This window comes from Poecilia mexicana, unplaced genomic scaffold, assembly GCF_051168715.1.
Source record: "Poecilia mexicana isolate PSO_F unplaced genomic scaffold, ASM5116871v1 scaffold_2, whole genome shotgun sequence".
In the NCBI taxonomy this organism is placed as follows: Eukaryota; Metazoa; Chordata; class Actinopteri; order Cyprinodontiformes; family Poeciliidae; genus Poecilia; species Poecilia mexicana.
The window spans coordinates 32,362,828-32,382,751 of NW_028263371.1; the positions used below are offsets into that span (position 1 = coordinate 32,362,828).

The 19,924-nt window shown below is 44.6% G+C and overlaps 1 protein-coding gene across 4 annotated transcripts in view; it reads right to left on the reverse strand.

Annotated features, from left to right (window-relative positions):
* Positions 1-19,924, reverse strand: part of LOC106914879 (nck-associated protein 5-like) — a 126,996-nt gene continuing 107,072 nt past the window's right edge. For 2 of the 4 annotated variants that reach the window (XM_014982043.2, XM_014982045.2), the window contains 9 exons: positions 18,737-18,925; positions 14,922-18,418; positions 14,532-14,637; positions 13,150-13,237; positions 10,060-10,332; positions 9,444-9,532; positions 9,205-9,298; positions 9,003-9,115; positions 1-2,578 (listed from right to left, as the gene is read on the reverse strand). In XM_014982043.2, coding sequence (XP_014837529.2) covers positions 2,306-2,578; positions 9,003-9,115; positions 9,205-9,298; positions 9,444-9,532; positions 10,060-10,332; positions 13,150-13,237; positions 14,532-14,637; positions 14,922-18,418; positions 18,737-18,925 — 4,722 coding nt within the window. In that variant the 3' untranslated portion in view covers positions 1-2,305. Of the gene's footprint in view, positions 2,579-8,948; positions 9,146-9,204; positions 9,299-9,443; positions 9,533-10,059; positions 10,333-13,149; positions 13,238-14,531; positions 14,638-14,921; positions 18,419-18,736; positions 18,926-19,924 lie in introns of those variants that run through there. The other 2 variants (XR_015765861.1, XM_088014795.1) reach the window with 2 other exon arrangements.

Below are 19,924 nucleotides of genomic sequence, written 5' to 3' on the forward strand. Positions count from 1 at the left end.
TTTGAAATAGGAAATAATTTCTCATGTTTATTTAGGAAATAGTTACATAAAATATAGCCTTAAAGTCTAGAGTAACAGACAAAAATTGCACACAGCAATAATAATAATAATAATATTAATAATAACAATAATTACCAAAGTAACACTGCTGGTAACCAGTTCTCTTTACAAAGAAACATGTAAGGAAAGAGGTGAAGCATGACGGTCACACTACAAAACCTGGGTATAAATACTGGGCAGCTAGAAAAATACACAACCCTCCCCTTCACACTCTCTTCTTACAATAATTACAGTTCCATAAAAAAAAATAAAAAAAAAATCCAAACTATGTTGATTATTAGCACCAGCTTGTCAGATTCCAGACAACAATTTGGCATAATTACACCTAAAGTGTTTTTTGCATTTATTGATTCAAAATAAAGACTTTTATTCTTTAAAAGATCAGAAAACGATCCGCGCCGTTTTCAGACAGCACGACTGGAAAGGTTAGTCGAATGATTGGCAAAAATGTACAGCTTTTCTTTACAAAATGCTTTAGTCACATATCAATCAGCAATGCCCCTTCTGATATTAACTTATAGTGATTTTATGTACAACATAATATACAGACACAAAGAGAAACTGAGGACAGTAGAAAGGTTTGCAGTGATGCTACATGGGAGAGAGACCGGTTCTGAAACCTGAACTCATCGAGACGATCAAAAGTTTCTCATATGGGAGGAAAGACGCTTTAATTTACAATCTTTGTGAGTCCAGAAAGTTCCCTGAGTTACCGACAGCAAAAGAAATCAAACAGTCGGAGGACTGATGTACCAAAAACTAAACTCGCATCAGGAAGTATTCAAACCCACGTCAGCGTAGATATCTCTTGCCTTCAACATTTAGGAGGCCAAAATGGTCCTCTGGATGTGTGATGGATGAAAGATTAACCCAACTAAGACCCAATCAAAATCTAACAAAGACCCAATCAGGACCTAGCCAAAACCCAAAGAAGATCTAACAAAGACCCAAACAAGATCCAACTAAGACCTAATCAAGATCTCACCAAGACCCAACCATGATGTTACCAAGATGTAACCAAGATCTGAGACCCTACCGTTAGTCTATACCCAAACCTGGTTTATGAAAAGAGATTGCATCTCCTTAAAACTGCAATCAGTAGAACATATGTTGGACAACATCCAGAACACTGGCAAATGAGAACCTTGTCCTTATGACCAATTGTTGGAACTCAACAGAGGCAGTTATAGAGAGATCTTCCTCAACCCAGAGGTATAAACCATAAATCTGGGTGTAAATAATGTTTATGTCAGTCAGGACAATTTGGTAACATGTTTCTCTACTAATCAGGGTTCTGGATTGGGTTGAGTCTATGTTGACGGATCTTCTAAGTGCTTTGGTTGTATGGAAAATCTAATGGGTCACTTTGTGGGTGAGGCTGCTAAAGTCTTTTGGAAAAATAATAGAGATTTAGTCAAGAGGTTCAAACCCACAGCAAGGTCTGGATCTACCAGTGAAGAATGGTGCCATTAGCGCCTCACCAAGGTTTCACTGATACATTTCTTCACTGCAGAAACTGTTTTGTGATTCTCCAAGACTGGAAATCTCAAAGGCTTCAGTCTCTGACTAACAAAACATCAGTTTCTAAGATTCCTAAAGATCCCCAAACCACAACAAAAGGGATTGACCTACAGCAGCATCCTGACCCCTACTTTCTAACCTCTGTTTTGGTGTCTTGTGAAAATCAAAGAGTAACAGTGCTGAAAAACTTTATCCTCTGACCCACAAAACAACCAATTATCAGTTGAGAGATAATACATTATAAGTTTATCATCATGAAAATATCCTTAACTGCCAAAATATTTTGCCTGGCTCAACACTTTAGATCGCACTGCTTTGCTATTTAATGACAGTTAATTTGTTTTTGACAACCGTCTTTAAATTTAGGTTAGTTGGACTAACTTTTCCTGGTCTGGTTGGACCTGATGAGAGGTGGGCGGTCCTCTCAAACCAGGAGACATCCTCACCACACATGATGGTATTGAATCACATGAAGATCAAGAGATTTCTGAGGATGTTGAGATCATCCTTACCACTGGGTTCTAGAAACCACCGCGTTGGCTGAGTCAAGAGAAGAGACAATAGTTCTCATTGTCTTGTAGCCACCAGGTATGGAAACCTAAAAACAGGTCTAATGGGCCGTCTGTACCCTTCAACATCCAAGTCATTAATCCACTGACACTAGAGTGAAAGGGTGAGGTGAAAGGTCAATACAGGGCCACACATCCAGCGGTACAGCAGCTCCTCAGACGCCGTTGGAACCCTGGCTGGTGCAGGAAGAGAAGCTGTCATACAGCGAGTCGCTGAGGGAGTGGTCCGGCCCCGGCCTGGTGGCAAAGCCAGACGACGGTAGAGGCTCACTGCCGTTGCAGCTGTTGCTGCCTGCGTCGCTGTCGGCTCTGAGGTTGGGGTCTGGAGCGACGCTGCCGTGATTCAGCTTGTTCAGGGACTCCAGGGAGATGTGGAGAGAGGCCGGACGGCTCGGCTCGACGGGCAGCTTCTCCACCGACAGCTCCTTCTGCAGGGGAACAAAGAGCAGACATGAACCCAACACACTGCGCACATCCTGGAATAACGTACACCAAGCGCCGACTTCACTCCTCCTCTTGACCAGCAAAGAAATCAGAGAGATTGTAATTGAGCTCCAGCAGCTGATGAACATCTTGGGTGTCGGCCTCCCAGCTCTCCCAGTTACCATAACCACGTTGGCTTTTATTGTTAAATGTCGCCCGTCCAACAGATTAGACAGAAACTGGCGCTCCACTTCAATTAGCAGCAGCAGTCTTATCTGGAGGCCATTAGTGGTTAGATGAGCGAGTGTCTGTGGGTTTTACGGTCAGGGCGATCCGTCCCTTCTTAATGTGGACTGCTACTTTCTCCACTACGAGTGCTTATAGGCACCTTGGTAGCGATTAGACTCAGCAGCTACAGAGGAAGAGCCTCTGTATGTCGACGGAGGTGGAACAAAACAACACATAAACCTTGAAAACAGCTGTCCTAATGCGTCTCAAATGGCTCTTTAACAAGCTAGCCCTGAGCCTCACCTCTCCAGAGACGAGCTAAACAACATCCACAGAGGAGCGGCTCGTTTCCTCCAGCCGGGGAGATAACAGCAGCCGTCCAAGCAGCTACTCCAGCAGAGAGGGCGAGCTGCAGGCGACAAGACGAGCCGCCAGGGAAGGCGCTGCCTTGGACCACTTAGCATTTAGCTGCAGGGTGGAGAGACGTCAAGGCACCAAGACGGCTGCTTCAGTAATAAGGCTCACCGAGCCGGGAGAGCAATTCAAAGTTTCTAGTGCTTTTAATGGACGCCAGAGGTGTTTCTTCAGTCTGAATTCAAAACAAAAGGATTTAATGTACACCTTACACCTTCCTGTCTCTTCAAAAAACAACCTCTTAAGAGACAATTTCAAACCTTTTCCTCCTTACACGAGATATCTAAGCTGTACAGAACACACCGATCGCAAGGCCAGAAACCAGGAGAAGACTGGTTTCTGGACAATGTCGTCACGGTCCGACCGGTTCTGGAGAACCTGGGAGAGGTCGAGTTGCCAAATGAGTTAGATGGACTCCAGAAAGTGAGTCAGCAGGTCAAACAGGCTGCTGAAGCTTTTCTCTGTGGGTTTTGACATTGTTCCCAAATACAGTGGAACCGTGGCTGTCACTTGAAAATATCTAAAAACATTTCTAGCAGTTCAGACACCAAATATGCCTTGATTCTAACAGTGGAAAACATCTTAGCGCTGCCACAGAAGCTAACATCTACAGTCTTCATTATCTTCTCTACTGAGGGCCAATCAGAGAAATGGGACATAAATGGCTTCCTGTGATTGGTTGCTTTGTAAATACTACCCAATAGTGTCAAATGGCATTGAGTCATTTCAGCTTCCCAAGATTCATTTCTTTAGGAATATTTTACAAAATCCACAACTGCTGACGTGTGAATAATGTGGGGTTTGTTGGATTTCTTATTAGAAAAGCATAAAAAATATCTTTTATGATTTAATTTATTTATCTTTTTTGGCATTTTAACGGTTTTGTTTAACTGAATCAAGAAAAGAACTTTAAATCATTTTCTGTGGTTCTTGCTCTGACTGACACATCTTTGTTTGGTTTTTGCTAAGATTCTCAGTAAAAAGTCAGATTTATTTATTATAATAATCAGAGCTTGGTGTTGTTTTATTCATATTCCTCGGTTTTTTGTTTGTGGGACTGAAGAAGCTGGTTGCTGCCGGGTGTTGGAAACTTTCCAGAAAGTGAAATATCATCATCAAACAAGGCACGGTGCCATTTTTAAATGTTACATTAAATATTTATTTTATTCTAACTTATACCAAAAAGCAGCAGGAGCAAAACTTTAAGCATTAAAATGGAATAAATTTGGAGCTCCAAAAGAGTTTTGCAGGTAATTTAGAAAATTCCTTCTACCAACAACAGAGAAGAGAAATCTTCTCTGCGCCTGACGTTAAGCATTTTACAAAAAAGAGGAAACTTAAACGTTATTAAGTCGTATTGATTGTTTGGGAAAAGAATAGGAGGGTTTAAGCTGCAGGTTTTTGTAGGTGTGGAGTTTAAATTACAGGCAGTTCAGCTCCCACACATCACACCTCGCAGGACTTCTGCTTTTCCACATTTCAGCCGAGGGGGGAGAAAGGAGCCGGTGATGCGATGGGATCGATTCTTTCTAAAATAACTCTTTAAGCTCTCTGGGTGAACAGCGAGAGGAAGAGAAGTGTTTGTGCGATCTCTAATTGGATTTGATTCCACAGGAAGGTAATTTAGCAGCTGATTGAAGCCTCTAAATGCGGAGCTGTGAAGCAGCCGCAGCTGCAGGTAACAACCCGGCTGGAGCCAGGTGAACCGACACACACACACACGCAGACACACGCACGCATGCAGACACACACACCACCAATCGGTTCTGCATCACATGTCAGTAATGGGATCTCTTAACTTGAATTCAGTGACAAAAGCTCAGCGAGAAGCTTTTATTGTAACCTGAGGAACACATTTCCTCCGTTTAGAGCGCCGGTGTTTTCTGCTTCAGAGGTCCGATCCTCTGGTTCTGTCGGGTCTGGATGCTCGTCATTCGCCCCACATATCAGCAGAACCGTCGCTTTCTTTAAGCAAAGCTCTTAAATACACTCCTGTCTTCTCCAATCAGTTACTCTGGCAACCATTTGCAACATCTCCAAAGCCAAATTTAAACTTTCAAGCTTCCCCCCCCTCCCCACCTCACAGTAAATTCATCGTTCCTGTGCGTTACCATGGTAATAAAGAGAACTGCAACCATATAGTGAAAAATACATCATTTCTTAATAATGCCTGTTAGCTTTAAATACCAAAAAAAGCAAAAATACAAAACCTTTCATAACAGTTTTTTTTTCCTGTATTAAGTTATATATTCCATACAAACAGGATATATACAACTTAAGTCTCTCCAGTCTGTTAGTTTGTAGTTTATTCTGCCAGCAGATTTAAAATATAGATTAAAATGCAGTTTTCAGTTAGGCAAAAACAGTGCCTATTATGTCTAAAGAGCAACCTTTTAAACTAAGTGGTTTCTTATAATAAAACCTGCAGTTACCAAAGTGTTTGACGCACGCAGACCGTAATTCACAGACTTTTAAAAACTGACAACATCACAGTGCTGCCAATAACACTTATAACGATCACCAGGGAAAGAGTTGGCTTTTATTTTCAGGTCAGAATTTACTGAGAATTTTTAAAGGAAATTTCACACTTTTACTAAACCTGTTAAGTGTTCACACTTGGCCAAAGAGGAACAAGGAATGAGGAAAAACTGAAAAGCAGCCACAGCATTCATGACAGGATTGGTTTTCAGTTTATGGTGTGTTAAAATAAATGGTGAGGCACCAGCAGCTAGGCGCTAACAGAAAGAAGCTAGTGGCTAAGCGATAGCTGCTAGCAACTAACCGCTAGCATAATATTTAATATAAAATTGTTTTCATGTGTTTAGTTGGGAGGGCAGAGGAAATGGATTGTTCCATGTCAGATTTCAGACTTTGCTTCCAGGTTTTCCTCTGGCGCTTTAAAGGTCTCACTCATCTTCTTGATTTATGCTAGCAGCTAGCCGCTATCAGACGGCCACTATCATCAGTGTAAATCAAGAAGACAAGTGTGAGACCATAAAAGCGCCAGAGGAAAAAAACTCGAAGCAATTCCTGAAATCTGACGTGGAACAATCCATTTCCTCTGTCCTCCGAACTTAAATACATGACAACACTTTTTTTTAAATTAAAAATAATACCTTCTATGACAGAGTGTGGACAAATTTGACTTCATGTTTAAGCTTTCTGAATAAAGTGGAAGACTAAAAAACAGGCATCCCTGTTGATTACAGGCCAGCGTGATTGAGCAGGACGTTATGGGCTTCCTGACAGCGACAGATGGCTCCTGAATATTTCTGCTGCTGGAATTTATTTGCGCACAAATATAATTTCATTTACCCCGTATCCCGGCTCCGGACTCCGTCCCGCCTGCTTGTCGACTGAAATGTTGCTTTTCCTTTTGCCGCGCAATCATTTCTGGAGCTAACAAGCTACCGCGCTCCGAGGGAGACGCCATGCATACCGAGACGATGCAAGCTAGCTCAGGAATCTCCACGGCATCAGGAACACTGGGCTTTTCTCCTCACGTTCCATCTGTCCCTGTCAGGCCCATAACGTATGGATATCGGCAGAAGAGTTGGAGACTTTAGCAAGAAAAATGAAGGGGAAAGCCAAATCTGTTTAGAGCAGAAGTCAGGTAAGAAGGAAAACTAAGGAAGCAAAATAGAGAGGCAAAAGTGAAAGTGAGACAAGGGAAGACATGTGGGAGAAAGAGAGACTGCAAGGCCATGAGGAGAAGGAGGCGGGGGCCGCCGTTAGCAGGGCTGTCAGGTGTTGTCAGGATGATGAATGGGAGGCCAGCGTGGGCTGTGAGGGCCCTGATGGGAGCCGCTGAGCTTTACATCACTCTCCTGAGTGTTTGTGAAAGGTTATTAAAGGCGCTTAAATCACAGTCGCTCCGACACAGCCGCCCAACTTCCCCCAGACCCGATCCACGCCACCGTCTCCGGAGTCAGCAGCCCAGCGATGGGAGGTGGCCGCCGCAGGTAGGGAGGCGGCCGGCCGGGGTGAAGACGGGGCGACAGTGGGATGGATCGTCTTTTCCCAAAGAATAATGTAGGGTAAATGAGTTCAGCAGTAGTCATCCATCATCAGGCTTCATTCACAGTCTGGGAATTAGGCTAATGCCAGAAATATCAGCAGCTCTACACCGCTTCTAACAAAACTGTTATCGCAACGAGGGATTCCTTTACTCACTCGGAGAAAACTTTGAAGGCACCAGCCGAGCATAATGAGAGCAACTTGGCAGCTCACCACGGCTAATTAAAGCTCAGACTGGTGAGAGGATGGGGCAGACGCTCAGTAGTTCTGTTGCTAACAGAGCTGAGCTCACAGCGGCGGTCAGATAAATAAGTTAGCTCATACGTTAGCTAACAGAGCTAAGCTCAGATAAATCCATACTTCCACAAAGTAGCAGCACAGAACTGGATGCTCTTTAACTCCACAACTCACAGATGAGCAGCTCTGTTATTTACCCTACTGCTAGCTTCTTTCAACTTCCTGTCAGCTGCTTTTAACTTCCTATTAGCTGCTCTCAATTTTCTGTTAGCTTCTCTCAACTTCCTGTTAGCTTTTCTCAACTTCCTGTTAGCTGTTCTCAGCTTCCTGTTAGCTGAGAAAAGGAAACAGAAAACTAAAAGCAGCTAACTCCACTGCCAGTCTACTGTTATGTAGCTGTTGTTACACACTTACTAATTACTACAATTTTACTGTATATTTATAGCAGAGTTATTACACTAGTATTGCAAGTCATTTCCTATACCTTGTTATTGAACTTATTACATTTTTTATACTACTCCAGCATTATTGCTCCATAATTACTCTTTTATTACTTTTAAAGAATAAATCAAGTTTTTATCCAAATTATTTAACTACTGTAACATTGTAATAAACTGTTCTTGCTTTGAATCCCCATCATTCTCCTCTGTGCTACTAGCTATCGCTGCCATAGGCTAAGGCTGCTGGAAGACATGATGGATACTCATTACTTTTTCCTGCTGCTCTCCATTCCTTCCTGAACTTCATGTTCTCTTTTCATAGATAATACACTTTCATAAAGCAAGCTAAAAATGTACAGAATATTTTCAGAAAAGATAAATATCTTTCAAAGTGAGAGAAAAAAAATTCTCATAAAAAGTGAGGATGGCAACGTCTTTCTCTCTGAACTGAAATTAATCAGAGTTAAATGAAAAACATCAGGCAACCAGAAGGACACATATTGACTTCACAAAGTTAGCTGAACCTGATTGCATGAAGAGTTTTAAGAATTTAATTTTTCTAAATATCCAGCTATTTGTCGTCAGTTAGACCTCAGACTCCCAGGAGTGAGCTGCTGAATTTTAATGTTTCCTAACAGATCGTACATCTGTTGAATATTTCTCAAATGAACACATAATGAGCTCGTGTTTTATTTCATTTAATCCCTGGATCAGATTCCACTTGAAAAGGCGTCTGGAGGCCATAAATCCAGCTGCGTTCCCTCGGCTTCTCAAACACAAACTGCTTTTCTATCGGGGTTGTGTTGAGTCTGAGCTTTTTTCTGGCAGCGTATGGATTTTTGTGTCAGGTTTGGTGTCGGTGTGGGGGAGCCGAGCGTTGGAGGCCATTTCATGCTCCCTGCTCCTCGTTTGTCATTCAGCTGCGTTAAATACTGGTAGGCAAATACCCGCCGACACCCGCAGCCCAGGCGATCGAAAGCAATTAGGACAGCTGGGGTTTTTTTTTTTTCATGAGAATCGGCCAACAATTCCTAGAGCGCAGAACCTTGGAGTGTAAACAAAGTGAGAGGTGGGGGCGTGGTCCTGTACTCACGCTGATCCGGTCCTGGGCTGACCCGTCCAGGGAGTCCAGCTGGGACAGCATCTCGTGCTGGTAGTAGTCCATGATGGACAGGGATGTCTTTAGAGTGTCCTCACTCTGCTCCACTGTGAGGATGGACAGGACCGGGTTAACCTCTAGATGGCAACACAGAGCCAAGGGGGTTACGGTGGGGGGAGGGGGGGGGGAATATTACCGGAGACGGGCCTCCTGGTTACCGTGGCGCCGGTTCTGTCCGGCTCTGTCTCCATGTCGCTCCCTGAGAATGTCCTCACCATCTGGACTCCGTCCTGGATATGACGACAAACATCAAAAAGAGATTCCCACATCACCATGCTGCCACCACGCCGGATGCCACATAGACCAGTGGTTTTAAAGCAGTTTTTTTTTTCCTCCCAGCATGCTTTGCTCCAGATGCAGCAGAAACAGACTCACCGTTGAGTCATGCTCTGCTGTCCTCTTCCTGTCCTGGTCGCTGCTGCTGCGCTGGGCGAACAGACTCAGCCTCTTGGTCTGGATGGCGTCTGGAAGCAAACAGTTCATAAGAAACACACCAGCAAATAAAAACTGATCTAAAGACTTTATAAGAAGACCATGGAGGAAATTTAAGAGCCAAACCTACAAAGAAATGTACAAATGTGCTACTGCTCCAGTCAACTGGCCAGAAAACTACACTTACCACAACAGACGCAAAAAAGCTAGCTAACTAGCAACGGTATGTTAGCAGTGAGTGACGGAACGCAATGAAGATGTGTGAGGTGACTCAAACTTTTGCCTGTAAACTAGTAAAGTAAACTACAAGCAATATATAGGATTAAATAGCCCTGGTAAAATTTAAGACCTGGGATTAATGGATTTAAGGCCAAAATACTTTTTAAAGATGAATTTAAGACATTTTAAGTCTTCAATTTTAAATGCATGGAAAGAATACTCTCAGCTAGCAGGATTAACAAGTCTAGTCTGGGTTCTGGGTCCTATTCAGGGTTCTGTAATGTGGTTCTTGTCCTGAACAACCATCATGTCTCTCCTGGCTGAAGGCTCGGTGACTGACCTGAGGTCGAGGGTTTGGGCAGACGGCTCTGGGTGTCCTGGCCCGTTCTGCCACCAGGGTCAGACGTGGAGTGGGCCATGCTGCCGGTGGAGGGGTGCGGCTGCACTTTGGGGAGGGAAGGCACTTTGACATGGGGCTGCGAGGGGTCAGAGGTCACCCGGTCCGGGCTGGACTCGGACCTGGGGACGTGGCGGCCGGCGGCCCTGGAGACTGAATCGGGGAGGGGGAAGGTGCCAATGCCACTGTCCAGGGTGCGCATCTGACAGCCGGAGCCTAGAGGGACAGGGAGAGGAGTGTGACACAACAACAAGACGGGGGGCGGCTCGGAGCTACATGCAGCGGAAAGGAGGGGGGGAGAACAGGGAGTCTGTGGCGGGCGAGTCGGAGAGAGAGGCAGAGAACAGTACAGCATGAGGACAGGTTAGCCGGTTAGCCAGACGGGCTAATATCAGAGGGATGCTAGAGGGATGACCTGATGCTAATGCTAACCTTCATCCAGTCAGTGATGAAGCGTCCAGCTCTGTTTATACTACAATGAGAAGGAGTCTTTAACTTACAGTAACTGGTCCTCAAAATACTCCCACCAATACCAAGGTCAAGGGTCACAGCTGCCCACGCTATAGCTAATACTAGCTAATCTCTGAACAGATTAGATTTTAACAGTTTAAACACCAGACATAGCTTAGTATGCTTTAATACGCACAGTGGAAACAGTCTTAGTGCTACTGCTAAAGCTAACGTCCAATGTTTTAGGGGGCTCAGCCAATCACTGCTAAGGAAAATAATTGCCACTTTCTGGATTGGCTGCTTTGCCAGCGCCAACCAATAGCATGCCAGCTAGCATTGAGGCTATGTCTTCCAGCTTCCCATGATGCATTATTATCTTTGGGATACTTTAGATATTTTAAAGTCACGTTCTACAGAAACACTGAGCCGCCACCTGGGGCGCCCTATGCACTATGATTGACTCTTCTACAAGTCATTGGTTCGGTGGAGTTTTATAGTGATTGGCTGAAAAACTTCAGACAAACCGACTTCCTGTTAGCGTGGACGCTAAACGTTCACTGCAGTTCTCTTTGTAAGATGTAGGGGTCAGTAGAGAGTCTCTATTCGTCAAGCAGGGGTACTTTTTGAATCAATGGCCCCCTGGAGCCTTCAACCAATTAAAATGCAGGGCGTTATCTGCGTTATTCTGTCTTTCTGGTCTTTCTGTTCCTCCAGCGTGACATGATGTGGAGTTTAGCAGGAATGCTGCTCTGAATGCACGGCGTTCAGCCAGCTAATGCAGCCATGAGCTGCAGAGTGAAACAGGGAGCCATAGATTACCCAGCTGGGTAATTGAATGCCAAGCCTGGCAGTTCAAAATGCCCTCTATATCCCAGCTATAACAAGGTCCACAGTAATTTCAGCCAGCGGCCAGAAACAACTGGACCTAATCTAGTTTTCATGAGCTCCCTATCACTTCAGCAGGCCGTCTGCAGGCTGTGGGTATCAGCACGCCACGGCCCATCCTCATGTCACGCTTTAAAGCCCAAGTCTTGTGCTCACTTAGCCTCGCTGCTCCACACCTGGCAGGGTTTTGAAAGAGTCGGGCTTGTTTTATTGTCCCTTTATGAGAGAAAACCACCTGGAGCAAAAAGTTCTTCTACACGATTACCGAGTGGCTCTGAGGAAGCAAGTTCCGACCCCGGCATGGATTCACGAGGCGGCCGGAGCATACACCGTTTCCATGACTGATGTGTTTACCTGCCGTCGGATAGAAGTGGCGCCGTGTGCAGCTGAGCAGCCACTTCTAATTCAGACTGACTGGGAAAGGCTGAGCAGGCAGAAAGCGAAGACGCCAACCCGTTAGAGGACGGCAGCATGGCGGACAGGAGAACTGCCACAAACTGATTCTGCTACCAAAACAAACCATAAGAAGAAGATGGAGCAAAACCAGAAAACTGCTGTTTTGTTACATAATAAACTAGAAACTTTGGGTTTAGACGTTAAATAAACTCTATTCCAATATGAATGAGCCACAGGAAGTAAAAACACCAGAGGAGACATTAGCAGCATTAGCTGCTCCATCTGAGACACAACTGGAGCTGCAGCAACAAAATCAGCTCCATCTTCTTTTTGTAACAATAACATCATCTTTCATAGGAAAATATGTATTTATATATTTTTATGATTAAATAATCTATCCATTATTTAAGAATCTATTTAAGCATTTCTTTACTTATGTTTTTGTTTCTTCAATCATTTTATATTATACATTCATTCCTTTGTTAAATTATTACTTGTATGTATATATAAGATTTTTTTTAGTTGTGTTTTCAATCACTTAATAATTATGTTTGCTTATTTAATCACATATGTTCTTTTTTAATCAGGGCAGTTATTCATCTATATTTATGCATCCTTTTGATTATATCTTTTGTCGTGATTTTAATCATTTGTTTTAAATGGTACCTATGTATTATTTTATGTGCATATGTATTTTTCCCCTCTTTAAACATTTTCATCCAAGGATCCATTTTGTCATATTGCTAGTCGTTATTGCAGTTTTTCTGCTTAGTTTTTCTAAATAATAATAATTATGAGAATTGAATTAATTTCCTGAGATGTTTGGATGTTATGTCAGCGTCTCATTGCTTAAATAAAACGAGATCAAACATTAAATGTAAGAAGGTAAAATGAGCAAAATGGTATTGGAACAAACCTGGAAAACAGAAGACTTATTAAGAAATTTGTCTTAAAGGATTTGTTACCTAAATTGGTGTAAATAAATCCTGCAAAACCTCAATGTTCTGTCACAGAAACTTCATCCTGGCTTCTGGGTCAGGCACAAAGCTTCTGACTTTCAGAGAGAAAAATCTCAGTGTGAAGAGAGCAAGCGGTCAGAAAGGATCAGAGGCGCCCAGCAGAGGAGTGAAACAGAAATGGAAAATAACATTTTATTATCAAACGCTCCATTTTAGGAGAAAATGATGGAAACGGAAAAAAACGAGAAGAAAATCAGTAAAAAAAACAAACATTTTGAGAAAGGAAATGAAGACGTAGTTGCTCATCGATAACTCAAGGGCGATTTTTCCATGATAATCTTACCCATCATGTGATCCTGACAGCTGGAGTCTACAAGGTGTCCGTCCTCCTTCTCATCCTTCAAGCTGATCTTCTGACTTATTATCAGGGTCTGAAAAACGAACAAATGCTCCATGTTGGTCACAGAAACCCTCAGAACAACGTAAAGTTTTGAAAAGCCTCATTGAGAGCCGTTCGTTTCTGACTCTTCACATTGTTTCTTTGCCAGAGAAGCAATTTTTTTTTTTTTTTTTTTCTATCTGGCTCTAATTGGGCTGCTGCGGCGCTTGTGGGTCATGAAATGTGGCTCTTTTGTTGCATTCTGTGGGGAGCAGATAGGACGGTTTTAAATGGCCCTTTTGTGGAGCGGAGAGGCGGCGGTAAATGGCTCCCTCTGCCTTATCGAGACTCGGCATCATCTGGATTAAATTTCCCACATTATGCCGCGGACCCGTCGGCCCCTCTCATCGGCTCACTCCGCTCCTTTTGTTACCGCTGCTGACTCACTCTGCTTCAACCTTTTCACCGTCGTTCCCTGGACCCAGAAATGCGTCGAAACAGGCTCTGAAACTTCTCTACAATCTTCAACAGGTTTGTATTCAGTCCCCTTTATTCGGGCACCCCTAAATAAGCAGCTACCAGCCATCAGACGTCTCCCTGTTGGTCAGTTACATAACTATTGGACAGTTTTGCTGCAAGGAATGTGGAAAAAATTAATCTGGTCAGGTTCCACCATAATGAAATTTTTTCCTTCTAACTGCACGATGACCCCAACGGCTTAAATCATTAACATATTAGAATGGCCTAGTAAATGTCCACCCCTAATCATCCCACTTAGAGTCTTAACTAAAACTTTGAATCAATATGAAGTTTTATACTTTTACCTTTTTGTCTTTCTATTAGTTTTGCTGTTTTGTTTGTATTTCCTTCTGATTTATGCAAAGCACTTTGAACTGCCTTGTTGCTGAAAATGTGCTATGCTGAAACAATTACCTTTTACTATATGGCACTTTGTATTGGTAGTTTGATAAAATTCCAATAAAGGTTGTTAGATCTTGTTGCTTTAACGTGACAAAAACGTGAAATGGTTCAATGGGTGGAAAGGCTTTAGGTTCCGTACAATTAGAGAAGCCTAACACGAGTGAAACTTTTCTGCTCCCCGTTGAGGTACCTCCATCAGCCGAGGACGGTGATAACAACAGATAGGAAAATAAGCGGGCAATGTTTTTGTAGAGTAGCCGGAGTCAGAACACAAACTGAATCAATAGCGAGCCTTGAGGGGACGCGAGGCTGCAGAGGCGGATGGACGTTCTGTTCGAATGTGAAACAGAAACCAGAAACCTGAGGGAATCTGGAGTCCAGAACATTCGGCTGCAGCAGAAGTTGGAGGAAGTTCATCGACTCACCGCCGTATCGGGACAGATCTGCAGGTCCGCCTTGGTTTCGCCGTGCTTCCTGGGTGTGGACGTGGCGGGCGGTGAGGCGGTCACGCTGCTGACCTTCACCACCGTCCTGAGAGGGAAGGGCACGTGGTTTATATATCAGCTTCGTCAAGCCGGAGAGCTGATAAACTGAAATAGCCTGCTCTTTCACGAAGGCAAACACACACTCAAACACAGACATCTCATATAATGTTTAACAGCCTGCATGAGGCCTTCCACCCTGTCAGCTGGGGTACAGAGAGGAAAACAAACTGAGAGGAGATGTGGAATGTTTATTAGCTTAAACACTCTGAGTTGACTGGAAACTGCTGGTTTTACTGTAGGACAGTACAAGAATCATACTTCTCTACCCACCTGCCAAGGAGGTCTTTGACAAACTGGTCTTTGCCGATGAACGCCGTGGTGCTCTGAATCTGACTGGCGATCTGACCCATCTGATTGTTGCAGTGGTCCATGATGGAGCTCAGCTTGTTGTTCATCTCAGACAGATTCTGGATTTCCTGGCCCTCCTTCTTCTTGTCCTTCTTCTTGTCAGGCTTGACCTGTTTCCCTCCGAGGACAGACCCGATCTTTAGGTCCTTCTTCTCTTCCTTCCCTTTGGGGGAGTCGGATTTCTTGCCGCTCAAAGCCGGAAGCTTGCTCTTTCTGAGGCCGAACCAGTTAGCGAGAGACGGGCCGGTTTTTTGTTTGGCCTCGCTGGCTGCTACCTTCTCTTGTTCTTGGGATTTTTGCAAGTTTTCCTCGATGCCCATCATGACTTTCTCTTCAATTGTACAAACTGTCGGGCTGATTTTCTTGTCCTCTGTGTCGGTTGGTTTGGTTGGCGAGTCCAGCTGTGTTTTGCCCGGTTCGTTGACACTGGTTACCAGGCTTTCCTTCTCTCTGGCAGGGTTTTCAGGGCTATAGAAGGATGGCTGAGGTTGAAACTGTTGGTGAGAGGCCACTTTTGGTTTCCGGATGTTGTTGAAACTCGTCCTTTCACCTGTCGGCTGACTGCGCACCTCTTTATGTGTAGGGGAGGTGATGGCTTCGCCCTTAGAGCCTGACTTTGAGGGTTTGTCGGGGAGGCCGTTGGTACTGGTTGAAGCTGTCATGCCTCCATAGTGGCTTAGCCTCATCCTGGGTGAATGGAGCGGACTCTCAGCCAAGCCAACAGCCGGTACCTCTAAAGAACTCTGCCTTGACAGAGAGTTTCCCCTCTCACCTGAGTTGGTAATGATTTGAGTCCGAACTTTCCCGGGTCCTTCCAGCACACTGATGTTGGGTTTCTCCATGTAGTTGGTGCTGAAACTCTGACTACGAGCTTTGGCGCCGTTCATTCCCAGAGCAGGTTTTAGATGGGTTTTTGTTGTCACAGATATGGATCGACCAAAGAGCTGACTGGTCCTTTTCCCCTTCTCATACACATCAGTTTCTTCAGGCAACACAGCGGGATGTACGTCCCCTTCTGGGACGCAACACTGGACTTCACCTTTTGCCTCTGTGGAAGACATCTTGGGTGGTAAAGCGATACTAAACGCCGCTTGCAAGCCATCACACTGGGTTGAGGCATTTGAAGTCACCGTCTCCTTGGAGACTGAGTTGATATGGTCTTTCTCTTGCTTACCAGGAACAGTTGGACTGCTTTTAATTGTAGGAGGTGATTTCAAAAAGGCTTTAAAGCCCATTGGGATGCGAGTCTTTGCAACTTTTTCTGCTTGGCTGGGCGACATAACAGCAGAGGCAGGAGGGCTAACAATAGCTTTAGCATTCTGCTGCTCTGGCTGACATTGAGGGGAATCCTGAAGGGATATGGGTAAACTTATAGAGGTCTTCTGAACTGTCTGGTGGACATTTTCATGAGTGGGTCCTTTCTTAATTGCGAATGTGTTTTGTAGTGAGGAGCCTCTGAGGGCGCTGTAGGGAGGAGGGACATTCTTTGAGCTTCTAGGTGCATTGTCAGGTTCTCGAGCAGACCCTGAGTTTGCAGAAGGGAGGTAGTCTTTTGTTCGTTTGGAAGTGCCTTTAGTAGGAGTCTGAGTCACAACAGGGGACTTCTGAAGGTGCTGACTGGTTTTCTCGACCAGTTTCTGAGGTGCAAGTGCAGTCCCATAGCCTGCATCCAAATCCAAACAGTCTTTATCCTTGATGGGTAAAGTGGTTTGCATATTTGGTGCCAATGAGGTGTAGTAACTCGGGGGAGGGCCCCTCCCAGTGGTTAGTGTGGATGGTGGAGCCACCCCTGTTTTATGTGCCTGAGGGGAACCTTCATAGTTTGGTCTGATCAGTAGGGAGGTGGTGCGGCCTGGGGGAGGGGGAGGAGAAGGAGACCTGAGTTTATTTTTGCTAGGTTCACAGTGTTTGTCTCTGGTTGGTTGTTCACTAGTGTCACCAAACTCCAAGAGCCTCCTTGGGAGGTGGGGGGAAGTGGATGAGGGACCCTTACTCCATTTGGAGTTCACAGCCTTTGGGCTCTGAGAGCTAGTTTGTGTTTTTATGAATCTGGACATTTTAACGGTAGGAGAGGAAGGGGATTTCTCCTGAATGGAGGATCCTGAGTTTCCACTATTGCTTGGCTCAGCTGTTGAACCTTTAGACACCCTCAGTGGGGATGCTGACGGTTTGTTACGACCAGGAATCTTTGAACCACTAGTCTTGGGACAGGCAGCATCATTCAACGGAGGGATGGACTGACCCTTATTTGCTCGGACGCCTGATGGTTTGATTAGCTTTCTTTGTGGAGTCGACTGCAAATACAGTCTCTCTGTACTTTCCTCCTTGCTATTGGCCGATTTACTAGTCCTACTCTCACACTCTGAAGGTTTCTCTGGAGATTCCAGAACATTATAATTTCTTGCATTTGCAGATGTTTGCCTTGTTGGTCTCTCTGGTGGTACTAATTCTGCATAGTTAGCAACAATTTTACTCCCTTGAATTTGATCTGCATCTGCTGGAAGCCTTTGGGGACAAAGCTCAATAGGTTCCCCTTCTGCATCAAAGATAGCCAATATGCTTTCTTCAGACTGGGTACACTTGGAGGCTTTTGGTTCCTTCATTAGACTTAAAGGTTTGGGCCTCCCATCGGCAGACTGGGTGCGTCCCTGGTCTCTGCCCAAGTATTTTTGTTTAAGGAGCTTTGCAGCATCCCTAGACAGTCTTTTGAACTCCCTCTCTGCTTGTTCTGTCGGTTGGTCACAGGACATTCGGACCTCAGTACACTTTTCCTCGCAGCCGTCCACATCACGTAGGCGCTTGGTGCTTTCTGGGTCGGGCGGGTTGAAGTGGAGCTTGGTTGGTTTACTAAAAGCCGACTTGTGCTCCCCATCTGTGAGAAAACTGATGAAACTTACAAGCTTCTCTGGACGCTCTTTGGAGTCACAGCCAGAACAAGGGTTCGCGACCGTCGGTCCTGAAGGGACGTCGCCTTCCTGCGTCCCGTCCCAGCTGCATAAGCTGTCCGAGATGCTGTGAGAGAGTCTCTTGCAGTGAAACCAGCAGTCCTTGGTGGGGATGTCATCTCTGCGGCTCGACTGTGCCAGTTCATCATCTGCATCATCCGAATCGTAGAAGAACTGCTTGCCGCGAGCGGTGAAAGTCCTGCCACAGTAGCTGGGCTTGGAAACCCCTTTGCTGCTGCTCTTGATCCCCAGGGAGTAGATGCCCTCGTTGGAGTTCATGCAGTCTTTATAACCTGATCTGGAGACCTTCGAAGAACAGGAGGAGCTCCGGTGTTTCCTCCTCTGGAGCTTCCTGAGTCCCTCCAGGATGTGGCTCTCCTTATATCTGGTGGGCCGCTGCTCCTCTGAGGGGGCGCAGATGTTACTAGGAGCCGACGAACCCAAACTCAGCCTCTTCTCCCATGTCAGAGAAGACTTAAAAGCACAAAGAGACAAAGTTAACACTTGTAATAGGTCATGTTTTAACAGTTTTGTCAAACTACATTATATTTAATAACATTTATAGTAAGGGTTAGATTACTCACAGTACAAAACCATTTTTTAAGATCTCTGGACTACCATAGACTTTAAATGTATTATCTATTTTAACAGTTTTCTAAGGAGTATTTTCTTTAGTCATGGTCATCAAACTCTTCCAGGAGGATATGGGATTAATTAGGGTCTCAAATGAGCAGGGAACTTTGATGAGCTGCCACTCGTGATTTGTTTTGTGGAACCGATGTATGGGTTTACCTTTTTCCCGCAGGAGCGTCCATCATTCCAGGTGTACGAGCCGCTGGAGAACTCGCTGCATGCACTTGACAGGGAGATCTCACTGCTGCTGCAGCTGCTGCGCGGGTAGACGGGCGGGGGCATGCTCAGGCTCAGCTGGCTCAAACACTTGGCCACAGGGAGACCCGGCTTTCCACTCAGCTGGACCTCCTGGAAGAAACATAAAAGACAAGCTTTTTAAGTACCGGTGAAACGTTATGGGTCTGTACCAAGAGGAAAACTTTCATCGTGGTCAATAATATTGTGTTAATCTTACGTTTTGTCTTGACTAAAACTGGTGGTGGCAGTTTCCAGACCTTGATGACCCACACTAGCTAATCTTTCTATCATTTCAGGTGAACGTTTTGCTCAGATGGATAAAACTTGAGCTCCATTGGAAAGTGACCCCAAGTTCACAGAACTGGTTTTGTGGAACCAGCCTGACCTCAATTACAACAACAATGTTGGGATTGCTGCCATGAAACCAACCAACTTCAATGAAGCTCTAACAAACCTGGGAAGAAAAGGGTTCAACTATGGCTAGACTTTTACAGGCTCAGGATCTTTGTAGAAATTTGAAGTTGCTAAGACTGAAGGCTGAAAACTGGTCATCACCATGACTGGTGACGACGAAGGAAGTAAAACTCCTAATTATAACACTAACTCTGTGTAAATGAAAGTCAAACATTAGCATCCAGTTCTAGTTTTCCTTTTCAACATCCAATGAATCAGAGCGTTGCTTCGGTTTTGAGCTCTGGTTGCTGTTGCATACCTAATTACCGTCTTGATGGTATTTCAGCGAGGATCGACTGTCGCCGACCGACCAAATCCTTCCAGAGAAATATCTTGCAGTCGTTGCGGAGATATCTAATTTTTATGCACTGCTGCCACATCCCCACACATGTTTATCAAATTAGAACCTCAGAGACGGAGCGATTAAAAAAAAAAAAGCCCCACTTGGGTCTGAAGGATATGTGGACATTTAGAGGATTCATAATTCACTTTCCTGGTTTCAGTTTATCAGGTGGCATTCTCAGGGGTAAAAAAAAAAAAAAAGAGGAGAAAACTCATCTTCAAGCCTTAATGCATAATATATAAGATGACTAATGTTCCAGTGCGTCTTGTGGAGTCATTTTAACTGACGTGGAGTCTGAATCGATGCTTTTCTGG